Source organism: Canis lupus, chromosome 11, assembly GCF_003254725.2.
Source record: "Canis lupus dingo isolate Sandy chromosome 11, ASM325472v2, whole genome shotgun sequence".
Lineage (NCBI taxonomy): Eukaryota > Metazoa > Chordata > Mammalia > Carnivora > Canidae > Canis > Canis lupus.
Window position 1 is genome coordinate 36,310,408 of NC_064253.1, and position 13,278 is coordinate 36,323,685.

Genomic DNA, 13,278 nt, shown 5'->3' on the forward strand with positions numbered 1-13,278 from the left:
CAATGAATTCTTTTTCTAAAACAGCAAGTAGAAAAGCTTGTATGTCAAACGCTGTATACCAAATAGATGAAGGATGGCTTATTAGAATTACAAGTGAAATTTTTATCTTAAGGAACTTAACAAATTTAAAATCCACTCAGGAAAAATGTTGACTGCCTTGATTGCAGTAAATACAGTAACACTTGATATGTAGAAATTGTTTTTTAAACAGGTAAGGACTATAATCTGAGACATCTCTGACTAACCAGACAGATGAACTTTGAAGGAAGAGAAAGCTCAGCAAGTAACGTCAAACTGCCCAAAACAAACCTTCACTGACTTCCCCTACAGGTCTTTTTCCCTCTCTATGGAGGTGCTTTTGAGATTTCATTCAAATCCCTAACAGCTCCTATCAAATTATATTAGAATTGTGACCTTATGATAAGATGCCTACAACGATTCTAATTAATCTTAGTTTGTCGAATGGATTAATAAAAGCATTTTGTAGCTCTTTGGATAGATTACACATATGTGCATTAATCAGCAGTGAGCATCTAAGAGTAATTCCTGGAAAATCTACAAAAACACCCCAATGATTGAGAGAGGTAAAAACTTCTTACAAAGTCCTTTGGGAATCAGAAACATATAGGGGCTCTGACCACTATCCTTGAGAAGGTAATGTATCAAACAATAAGTAAAAGAAAATACATCATTTATTGTCCCCTTTCCCTTGAAGTGGGTAATTAAAAGAGTTTTTTGGGTGTTTGGTCATTTTAAGACCCAATGCACAAAAACTTTAAGCGCAAAACTAAAGACTTGAAACTTACAGAAATTTAGACCTCTTCTGTTGCTTGGGACATAGCTTGCTTGCATTCTTTCTTTCTTAAGGCCACTTGTGTGAAACTCTTTCAAGTAAAAACTACTACAAGATAAAGAACTTGCCTGTCCTCAGTCACCTCCTGGTCCCCTTGTGCTTAAACTGTTATCTCCATGATAAGCAAAGGTGCTCAGAGGTGCTTTCAAAGTCTTAAGGCTCCAGCAGAGTGATGACTGAGAGGCCCGCAGGCACTGCAAACCAACGCTGTCACTTCTAGTCACTGCTCGGCCCAGCTAATGCCATGCCTGTCATGACAAGCACCAGCCACCTTAAGGCACCACACCTCTACCTCGACAAAACATACCTTTGAAAAGGTATGAGCCATGGAGGGAATCTTTTCAGGGGTTGCCAAGGGAAGCCAGCCTCATCTCTAACAGCAGAGGCACAGTGAAAGAGCCCAAAGGCAGAGATACAAGGAGGGCTGCTAGCCCTAAGTGCAAATAATTGTTCTATTTCCTGTGCATGGACAGGGGGGAAAAATGACATGTTAAGATACCGTTTGACCAGGCTAAAGCGGGTTTAGTTGTCAGCCTAAACCTGCCATCTGGTGTTAAGATACAGCAGATCATCACACCCAGATGTGTTCCTTCAAACAAATCACATCTTTTTTTCTTATTCTCCTTTTTTTTCTTTCTGTAAAGAGAGAGGTGCCTGCCAAAGATACAAATCAGCTGAAGTTTACTTAAACTAAAAAAACTCTTGTTATAATTTACTCAGTCAAATGTGTAGGTATGTCACTTTATGCACCCCCACCCCAAAAGCAACCACTTTTCAGAAATGGTATCTAGACATGCTGAGCAGAAAATCATTTGTTTACTACACACTGACCCTAAAGTTAAGGCTATCCTTAGTCATCAAAAAGCCATTTCATCTGAAAAGTGAAATTTGTTTCAGTGAAGTAGAGTTCTGAAATCCTTGTCTTCCTCTTTATTTTTGACTCAATATCTCATTCCACAATTGGGGTGGGGAAGGGTTATGCAGTGCTATCATTTGCACCTCATTACACTTGGGCTGGAGCTTTGAGAAAGCTGATATTCCCTCTAAATTTTTACAGATGCTTCTAGTTTACCAGTTCATGACTGCACTACTAGAAAAGACTTCCTGCCTCTAAACTGCTTGCTGGCATGTATGCTGAATTTCAAAATCCCTGAAAAAAGTAAACCTTTGTGGTGTTCTCTTAACTTTCTTGCTGGGGAAGAGGGGGAGGGTCACCAAAACCACACCAAGCAAAAGCTTTTTCTTCTATAAAGTGAGACTCAATCTCTCAGAATTATTCACTCCTAACTACCGACTGTTCATCTTGATTTGGAAACCTCCCACAAAAATGTTCATTAACAGAAAGTTATTTGTGGAAGGTGTTTTTCATCATAAATTATAATTATGACACATTCAGTAAGTTGTAGAAATAACACCATCACAGGCAGCCTTTCACCTGAACCTATGTGTTTTCCTTTATTTTATACATACCATTGGAAAAACACTTTGGGACAGAGAGAAGGGACACTTTCTAAACCACCACCTCTTTTTTGTTTAATGGCTCCAGGGTTTTTCAAAGTTCAGGGCAGGTGACACTGGCCTGTTCTTAATCTTTACTGCTTTAGCAATGTTAAGGCTGATGACGAGGGACACAAATCCCCTGATGGAACTGAATGCATTCCAAACTCCCCGACCCACTCAAAGCCATAATCCCCTGCAGCTGGATCTTACTTACCACCATGCACAGCTAATACATTTTTTAAAAGCTAGTCACTGGTGACAAATGTAAACTGGACAGAGCAGCAGCTCCCCCTTCTCCCTGCCTCACTCCCCCACCCCTCAATCTTCCCCCATAACCCAGAGACTTGCTGTTTCTGTGATGAATAGGACCTGCCTTTTAGAACCACCAAGCCCATGCCATATAGCTCTGCTCTAAGTGACTGGAAGGTTTTAAAAGCATCTTCAGCTGTCAGACTATAACAAAAACAACAAAAAAAAGTCATCCTTAACACAAACATTTCACAACTGAGAAAACCCTATAAGTTGAGATTATCACTGCCATACTGAGCTCACTATTTATTTCACTATCACATGCAGGCGAACTGTTCTGGCACCCTGGCAGCTTGACTGAATTAAGCTGGCTGCCATATTCTCCAGCACAATAAAATAAATGCAAAAAAAAAATTAAAACCTGAGGATCTTCTGTGATATATTTTGTTTTATATCCCTTCACTTTTTTCTTCTGGAAAAAACTGGACAGAAAAATAGTAAACAAGTAGTCTTTTACGATGGGCAAGTATGTTTTCACCATGAATGTTGATCATCCACTTGGAGAAACCAAGTCACCCAAGTAGATAAAAGCTTTGTGCTGGATGAAATCTCTAAAACTCAGGGCCATAAACTATGAAAACCACAACTTAAAGATAGATGACAAGATCAATGAGTGGATATCTAAATTAGGGGAAAAATAGTGTCAAATGGTATCAAAATGCCATACAAAACAGATGATAAACTTTGACAAAGGAACAAGCTATCCACTTTACCTGGTTCAGAAAAAGTAGGGGTTAACCTATGTGAGTTTTTTGGGTTTATTCTAGTTCCCAGATAACTAGTAATAAGTGCTATGATTTAAGTGATATTACCAATTAGACTTGGCAATGGCTACCACAACACTGACTACAACGCTTAAATTGCATTAGATTTAATTACTGCAAAATTACATCTGGAAAGGGAAGCATAATTTTATAACCACCCTCAGCATTCTAGCTTGAGCTCAGTCCCTGCATGATACATACTCATCCTAGTAATTGAGGCCCTGAAAGGCACCACAGTTAATAATGTGTAACTAGCAAGAACACAAGGAGAAGCAACAAGCAGGTCGCCACGAATTAAATTCACATCTGATTATGTGACCTCTCAGCATCCTCCCAGCACTGCTGAGAGCAGGTACTCCAAAAGTAGCCTGGTGACCAGCCTCAGCAGGACCCACAAAACAGGAATTTGGCTGCAACTGGGGTCAAGGTAGGACAAGGCACTGTACCAATGGGGAAGGAATAGGACAACGTGCTTGAAAGAGTCCAACTCTGATATTCCTACTTGTCACCCACTGTCACATTCCCAGAATCAAGAGAACTCAGTCAACACATGAGTAATTCAATCAAATGGGAAAAATATAAACCCTGTTGTTTGTGGTGACTCTAGTGCCTTGGGACTAAACTTAAATGTGGAGTGTGCACAAGGAAGGAGAATTTGTGAATTTTGATGAGAGAACACGAAAGAAGGTTTAGAGATTACTGTATGTACAAACGTCTATCTATTTTTGTGGTAGATGTCAGGGAAAAGTGTGAAAAACATATAGGTGATTGTACTTTTTTAAGACTGAGAGTAGAGGAATAACAAACCAAAAAAAAGGGAAAGAAAATGGACCTTTGTGATTCATAAATTTCAGAGTTATGATTAATGGCAACATATACTTAGCCTAAATCCATATTATATATCCATCCAAAAAACACTTATTAAGGCATGTTGTATTGTTCATATAGTAATCAAAGATGGCAGTGCTTTACAGCATTACCTTAAATATCTATCATAAATTGCAAGTAGTATTTCCACTTCATAATACAAAATGATCTCAGGCCTAATTTCTCATGTCTATAATGATAATGTACATGCTGTAAAGTTGTCAAAAAACCTACACAAAATGTAAAAAGTTAAGCTTTGGGGGGGGGGGGGAACCCTGAATCATAACCAGATCTCTCTGCATGTTACTTAAAATGTGATAAAAATTGAGCTTAATCAAATCTTTTCATACTAAAATAAACTATCATTGTGCCCAACAACATCACAGGTAGAAGTTTGTAATTAATCCGATGAGAAATGTTGATTATATTTGATAGGAAAACCACAACAAATTATCTTTCTCCGAACTTCCAGGAACCAATTCATAACACTTACAAAAACCTAAGTGAAAACGCTTCGTTTTGGGTAAGCATAAATCCTCGCAAGGAAACACATATAAAATGAATACTGTCTCTTTAAGTTGAAGGACCTACTATAGTTAGGTAGTATGAAGCCAAGAAAAAGTTCTGAAGTTTAACTCTCAGGAGCAAACATTTTCTACTTGTGAAGTAAACTCTGTTGAAAGACAGCAGACTACGGTCCCACCAGTAAAAACAGGAAAGTTTTCAGCCAGTGACAGCTTTGCCTACAGAGAAAAAAAAAGTGTCATAGACTCACTTTATTAAACCATATGCTCATTGCCCTGTGAAGAAAGCAGGGTCACTAATTAGTTCATTCTGTGAAAGAAGCCCTTCCTGATCCCGTTGACTTTTGTCCCCCTGCTTAGCTCCAGCTATTTCTGTCATGCAACTTGAAAATCACTGGAGGGAGGAAGATCGCCATAACAACCGCTGAAATGATCTTGTGGAATGTGTCTAGTGGCACTGGAATAACCTGAATATGTGCTCCAGATGTGTCGGCTGTCAGGAAAAAAGTAAACACATCTGATGGACAGCGTATGACTAGATGGCCTCGAAGCGACTCCAGAGGCTCGGGGAGGGGGAGGGGCGGCATCTGGGAGCAGAGGGGTGGCGGGCGGGGCGGGCAGGGGAGAAGGGGGCGAGCCCGCAGCCCGCGAGCCGGGCGCCCCGGAGCACTGAGCTCCACTGTTCCGCCCGCGTCCCTCCCCTGAGTGGCCTCTGCGGGACTGCGGCGGCCCCTGCGAATTTCCGTCTGGCACGGACTTGTGAGCATTTGGGAACAAACTAAAACATGAATGCTGAGAGGAAGGGGAAAAAGAGAGGGAGCGGGTTCAAAATGCTTTCTGTCTTAAATATTAATGGCAACATGTTTTTAAAGCATTCTGTCTTCGGGGGAGGGCTGCCTCCAGGCCCCTTACCCTCCGTCTACCAAATGAATGGTCATGCCTTTTTGCCCTATATGCAATACTCTCAAGCACTCTTTTTATTAGGTGACTGAGTGATTACATTCCTCATCTGAAAAATGTTGTCTTTTTTGATGTTGGTGTTGTTCCATAGACTTTCACAAGTTGGACAAGTGGGTTGGTTCCCTAACCCAAAATATTTTTTTAAAATATTTTCCTAATGAAATACACAGAAAGAACTAGAAAACATGATATAGGCCAAAACACATTTTCACCTTAGGTCCTGTTCTCAGGAGTATTTGCAAAGGAAAGGACTTAGCTCTATGACCAGTGCTTATGTTCACAAACAAAATAGCAGTTCTACAAACATCTAGCACATAGTAGGCACTTGTTGAGTATCTGCTGAATCAAACTAGTTTTTAATGTATAAGATTTAACTAAAAATTCTTCTTCGTTCTACATATAAGCAGCAGCAGAGATTACTTAAAAAAATAAGTAACCAAGTTTAAAAATACTTAAGAAAAATAAATGGGAAGTTTATTTCGCCAGAGAACAAAAATGCCTCCCTAAAGAAAATAGGAAACACGGTCTCCACTATAGTACACAAACCACCTACTTGCACATGAACCTAACACATTTTAATGCCTACTACTACTCCTACAGTTTATAGAATGAACTTAAGTTTTCCAGAATACGTTTAAAAATTTTTTTCACTAAAGTCTTATCATAAATGCTTACATCTGTGAAAAGATTTAAAAGGTTTGTGCAGAAATATAGAATTGATGTCAAAAGTTTTTCAAGCAACATATTCCAGATTTTTCATTCAAAAACTGCACAATTATATTTCAATTAAATTTCTAGTAGTTTCAGTAGTTCTCTAAACAAAGAACAAAACTGGGGCAGCCCCGGTGGCGCAGAGGTTTAACGCCGCCTGCGGCCCAGGGTGTGATCCTGGAGAGCCTGGATCGAGTCCGGCATCGGGCTCTCTGCGTTGAGCCTGCTTCTCCCTCTGCCTGTGTCTCTGCCTCTCTCTCTCTGTCTCTATGAATAAGTAAATAAAATCTTTTAAAAAAAAAAAACAACAAAACTGTACTGGAGGGTATTTACTTCTATAAAATACACGTTAAGATATAAAATTGCTTATTTAAAATCTTTAAAATTGCCTATGCTTAACATTCATTAAGCTCAATAAATTATATCACCTGTGCTGAGGGATGGCAGCATTCACCTGGCACTTTCTCTCATTCAAGAAGATTGCCAACTTGCGAATCCCCTTTCAATTCTAAGTAAGTACATTTTCCTTCTTCGATAAAACTCATTTAGTGACTCAGATTCTGAAAGCAGATCACCAAAGGGAAAAAGAAAACTATAAGAAATTATTATTTGAGAGCAGAAAATGGAACAAATCTTCAACTCACTTTCTACTCTGTAATTCACATATTTAACCTGGCAGAGGAAGACCCTAAGGATACTTAAAGGCTGAAGGACTCAAAATTTGAAGAAATAGGTGCAAGGACAACACGAGTGAATGGCACTGCTTCTGCATTCTAGAAATTGGATTCCACTGGCAGTGAACTGAATGAAGCCAGTAAGAGATTCACGGTTGTGGAAAATGTTTCATAGTCCTCTAAACGAAAACGTCGTTATTTCCTTGTAACAGAAACTGTACATCTTGACAAGCTAGACGACCTAAAATAATCATTGCCAAGGTGCAATTTATAAAATTTGTTGGCAACTTATAAAAAACAAATAATTTTGGTATTTGCAATTATTTGTAGAGCATACTTTATTATTATTCCTGTCTAATCTAGCCCTCCCCCCCATTAAGACTTCTAAACAGACTGACAGATTTCCAAATTAAAAGCTTAATATTTAAAAGCTTTTATGAGCCAAAATCATAAATGTGCACATTTGTAACATGAAGTGCCAAATGTCCAAAAGATGGATGAGTTTCAATGACCATTTTCATTTGCCTTGACTTTAGTATTCAACCAATAAGCAGAAAGTTCATGTATACTCAAAAGAATTGGAATGCATTTATATTCATTCATGTGATGTTTCTTATCCAACTAAAATTCCTAAAACTGAACTTGTAGTTAACTTTTATAAGAAGGCAAATAAAGCATTCAATCTTTTCTCAAATTCAGAGTAATGGTTTTTCAGTGAGGTATGTATGTGTGTGTGTGTGTGTGTGTGTGTGTGTGTTTCTTAAGAGCATCAAAAGGTTGGAATGGGATGAAACCTGGATTTAATGTAGGAAGTATTCAAGTTCCAGGAGTTATATGATACCCATATGAACAGTTTTGGTGACTGAACTCCACACAATTAAGCCTGTAGCTGACATCAAACTTCATACATACATTCTGTCCTGAGTTCACTTCATGTCCAAAACCCAATCAAGTGCTCATGGTTCAGTTTCTCAAACTACCAAATTCTTCTAGTGCCACACAAGTAGCACAAGCTCCATACATAATCTTCTTAATGCTTTTCTGTTTCATACCACTAGGCAGATAATGGTAATAATGCACATTACAAACTTATAACAAGACTATTAAGATTAGCAAACACATCAAGCAAGATCTAGGAAACTTTGGAGAGTTATACCACCAATTCTTTTACCATTCTATACAGTATTAAGGAATGCCAGGAGAGTTGAATACTCAAGCAAAAAAAAAAAAATCAAAACAAAATAAAACAAAAACACTAAACACTGCAATGCAGTTTCCTGGCTACAGGAGTTCTGAACTAGCCATGTTCATGTGAAATGGCACCATTTGTTGAGCAGAAACCAGAGAAGGTTACAGGAATAAATGAAACCAAACTCCATATTTAAAGCAATGATTTCCCAGTTTCTGTTGAAGGAAACATGGATTCTTGAGAAAAAGCATTTTAAAGGATATGAAAGAGAACTCTTTAGTCCTTAAAACAATGAGAAACTCACCAAAAGAAAAAATACAAAGCTATTAATACTTGTACTTAAATGTCAACAGAATAAGAAAATCTAGAAGGTTCTATGACATCATCAGTCACATGTTAGACTGTCAAGAGAAAAGAAGCCATGAACCAGCACAGAATTCCAGAGAAAAGCAGACAATCTGCGAAACAGAACACAAAGAACACAGTATGTTCTGCCCAATTTTAGAGGCCTAAAAGCTTCCTTATCTTTTGATAAGGAACAAATAGCTATAACATTTGACCTGCTTATTATAACATCAATTTATGTAAGAATTTCTAAAACCATTCACCTCTTTCATGCCCTGATGATAAGACAAGCAAGTCAATGAATCCTAACCCAAGTTTACAACAAACAATATTCTTCCAAGGGGTCTGTGAAATCCTCAAGACAAAATGTTACAATGGACATTAATTTTAAAAATATTTCCCATGTAGCATTTTGATAGTTGAAGGGAAAACAATCAGAAAGACTTGAACAAAACTCGAGAAAAATCCCTGAAACCACATTCCTTGTTATTACAGAAAAGGAATCAGCCTTAAAAAAGTTCAGTGATTCACCCCATATCACAGCTATGTATCTGGAGAAGAATTAGAGCAAAAACCCTTCTTGCAATGATAACCTCCCACAAATCCATCCTCTCTTGTCACAACCAACCTCACTCCTACTCCCAGATGACAACTGATGTGAATTCCCCAAATGATGAATTCTTCTTAGAAGCTCCACCTAAAGATGAGAGACAACATTAACAAAGAAATCCAAAGAACATTCTCCTGGACAATTTCTACCTTCTATCCTTATAAGCATTTTACTATAATTATTAAAATATAAAATATCCATTTTATGTTTGTACTCCATTTTTTTATTTTATTTTTTTTAATTTTTATTTATTTATGATAGTCACAGAGAGAGCGAGAGGCAGAGACACAGGCAGAGGGAGAAGCAGGCTCCATGCACCGGGAGGCCGACGTGGGATTCGATCCGGGGTCTCCAGGATCACGCCCTGGGCCAAAGACAGGCGCCAAACCGCTGCGCCACCCAGGGATCCCTGTACTCCATTTTTTAAAAGATTTTATTTATTTATTCATAAAGACAGAGAGAGAGAGAGGCGCAGAGACACAAGCAGAGAGGGAGAAGCAGGCTCCATGCAGAGAGCCCGACATGGGACTCGATCCAGGGTCTCCAGGATCACACCCTGGGCTGCAGGCGGCGCTAAACCGCTGCGCCACCGGGGCTACCCTCCATTCATTTTTTTAAAGATTTTATTTACTTATTCATGAGAGACACAGAGAGAGAGAGAGAGAGAGAGAGAGAGAGAGGCAGAGTCACTGGCAGAGGGAGAAGCAGGCTCCACACAGGGAGCCCAATGTGAGACTCAATACCGAGAATCCAGGGCAGACTCCGGGATCACGCCCTGAGCCAAAGGCAGACACTCAACCACTGAGCCACCCAAGTGTCTCTTGAACTCCATTCTTATTCCATATCCTGGAACAGGTGCTCTCAAGCAATTAAATGCCAAGGAAGATAAAAAAGCTGAACTGAAAAGCCAGAGATATGGGGTCATTAGCCCCAAAGTAGTAATAGTTGACTATATTCTTTATTGTTCCTTTATCCATAGTTTACTAAGGGCAAAGAGCAATTTTTTCGATGCTGTTTTTCAATGTTATTGTCCTTGCAGGCCCATTACAGGACCCTTACATGCAGGGAATTGCTCATTAGTTGGCTGCTTGCCATAAGTAATCATTATGACCACATATGGGACATTGTCCCCTCCTCCAGAAAGAGGATCACCTCAAATGGACTGACAAGTGGCAGAGCTAGCCCTTCAGAAAAACATGTGGGCTGAAACCCTGCTTAAAACCTTCAACAGCTTCCCATTTCACTTAGAATAATGACTAAGGGCCTTACCATGGCCTACAAGCCCCTCTTCTCCATAGCTCTACTCTTTCTGCACCAGCTAAAACAGCCTTCTGTCCACACCTCCAATATCCCAAGCTCCCTCTGATCTCAGGGCACTGGTCTTTTTGCAACACTCAGCACCCTCTGACTTAACCTCAGGGAAAAAAAAAAAAGAAAAAAGAAAAAAACCAACTCCAACTAATTTCTCTTTATCTTTCAGATCTCAGCTCAAATGGCTCTTCAGGAAAAATCTGCCCAGACTCCACTAAATACATTTGGTGTTCCTTTCTTCATATTTTGGGGTTCTGAGAAATATTCCATTTAGAAAATAAGGACTGGATTCCAAGGCTCAAAAATAAGTTTGACTATCACTGGCTCATTTCAAAAGTCCCTTAAAGCAAAATTATTCTGATATTTAGTATTTAATTTCCACTCTTGAGTTAAACTATGTTCATAAATGATTCGGTGTTATAAATTTGTAGATCCTCAAGTCTGCTTGTTAGGGCAAATGTTCATTTATTTAACACTCCAGAAATAGACCAATACTTTTACAAACTGTGGCCACTTTATTCCTTCTTTCCTCGTGTTAGTTGTAATAAGTAGCAGCTGCAGAAGAACAAAAATTATACAAGGCTCAGAACCAGCCTAAAGTCAGACTGCTAATTACCAACTGACTGACCTTAGGCCAAGCCACTATCTTCTCTGGGTCCATTTTTTCTTTTGTGAAAAGAGGAAAACAATGATACTTTTTCTTTTTTTAAGATTTTATTTAAAAAAATATATTTTATTTATTCATGAGAGACACACAGAGAGAGGCAGAGACACAACAGGCAGAGTGAGAAGCAGACTCCCCATGGAGAGCCCAATGCGGGATTCAATCCCAGGACCCTGGGATCATGACCAGAGCCAAAGGCAGATGCTCAACCACTAGGCCACCAGATACCCCGCAATACTTTAAAATATATATATATATTATTTATTTGAGAGAGAGAGAGAGAGAGAAAGTGCAAGCACACAAGCAGGGGGAGCAGCAGGCAGAGCCAGAGAGAGAGAAGCAAGGGGAGCAGCAGACAGAGACAGAGGGAAAAGCAAGCTCCCTATAGAGTAGGGAGCCCCATGCAGGGCTCTATCCCAGTACCCTGGGATCATGACCTGAGCAGAAGACACTTAACTGACTGAGCCACCCAGATGCCCCACAATGACACTTTCTTTACAGGATTCAGAAGATATATACCTGAAAGCCAACATTTATATTCCTAATATGTATCACATTTACCATTTCATAATTTTGCCTGATTACCTAAATAACAGTCTTCTTATCCATATGTAAACAGCTTAAAAGGAATACAGTTCTTCTTTCCCTATCATTGATTGACTCCTTAGAGCCCAGTACAGTATCTGCCCTACACATATATTAAGCATCCAGCTAAGAATATTTAATCAATGAATAAAAAGATACTACAATATTGAATGGATGCCCCCATCCCTTTTTGCTAGCTTTGATTTCATTTTTAAGTGAAAAGTTAATTCTACAATGGGTAATAGTATCTTTGGCCTTCTCACCTGTGAACAGATGGTTAATATTTTTTCATAAAAGTCCATGTTCACTGGGACAGTCAGTCATGTATACTCATGAGTACTTAAGAAAAGTCCAATCAGGGATGCCCAGGTGGCTCAGCGGTTAAGCATCTGCCTTTGTTCGGCTCAGGGCGTGATTCTGGAGTCCCAGGACTGAGTTCCACATCGGGCTTCCTGCATGAGGCCTGCTTCTCCTTCTGCCTATGTCTCTGCCTCTCTCTCTCTCTTTCTCTCTCTCATGAGTAAATAAATAAAATCTTTAAAAACAAAATCCAGCCACTGGGTGGTAATGGTTTCATTCACTAGGTATCACAAATTCTGTGCCACTGTTCATAAGGACAACTGAGTACAAGGTGTATATAAGTTAGCACTGTCCTACACAAATGGAGACACACAATTCATACAGATGAAATGTCAGCAGCAACTTCATAAAATAACAAGAGCAAACACTGTCTACTTTTTCTATGTGTCAATAAAAATTGTTTAATATTCCAATCAACTGATTTTTCTGTGTGAAGCATGTTTTTACATTCTTAACATTAGTAACATTCAATGCTTACCACCACAAACCCATGAAGTAGGTCCCATTATTATCCTTATGTTATAGAGGCAGAATGAGCCTGCACTGCCTTAGTGCTTATAAAAACTTTCCACTTAACATCTAGTTAGCAAAAACCAGCATGTGCAAGGCACAGTTCTGAAATTTTTAAATGTGAGATTTTAGCCTCTTGCCAGGAAACATGGATTTAAGTTAGAAGGGGTCTTAAAAGAACTGGTGTCTAAGGTTGTATTGGTTTTTCCCAGTCTTACCAGGTTTGAGACTTACCCTAATAGGATAAAGCTTTTAACTGCAGGGAGCCTTCAGTGAAAGGCAGCACCCATCTCACCTAGTTAAGAATCCTGGCACTAGAAATCCATTTCACCCCACTTAGCAGCAAGCTGGAGTACATAATTATTTTCATCTGGTTATAACACAGGGTGGTGAGTTTAATCTCTAAAACCCTACAGGGATTGGTTTTAACAGTTTTAGAAATTGCCTCTCATGCTACGAATGTGCTGCACATCAAGATGGTCTTGCTAATGGTTCCCAGACTAGGATTTGGGGGGACCAAAGGCAAGGCCCCCTCCTTTCCA

The 13,278-nt window shown here is 39.2% G+C and overlaps 1 protein-coding gene across 5 annotated transcripts in view; it reads right to left on the minus strand.

The window, feature by feature from the left end:
* BNC2 (basonuclin 2) overlaps positions 1-13,278 on the minus strand; it is a 438,856-nt gene that overhangs the window by 385,981 nt on the left and 39,597 nt on the right. For 2 of the 5 annotated variants that reach the window (XM_035697027.2, XM_049116142.1), the window contains exon 2: positions 9,325-9,393. The exons of the other annotated variants lie outside the window; for them this stretch is intronic. In XM_035697027.2, the coding sequence (XP_035552920.1) occupies positions 9,325-9,393 (69 nt within the window). The remainder of the gene's footprint in view (positions 1-9,324; positions 9,394-13,278) is intronic. 5 annotated transcript variants of the gene reach the window in all.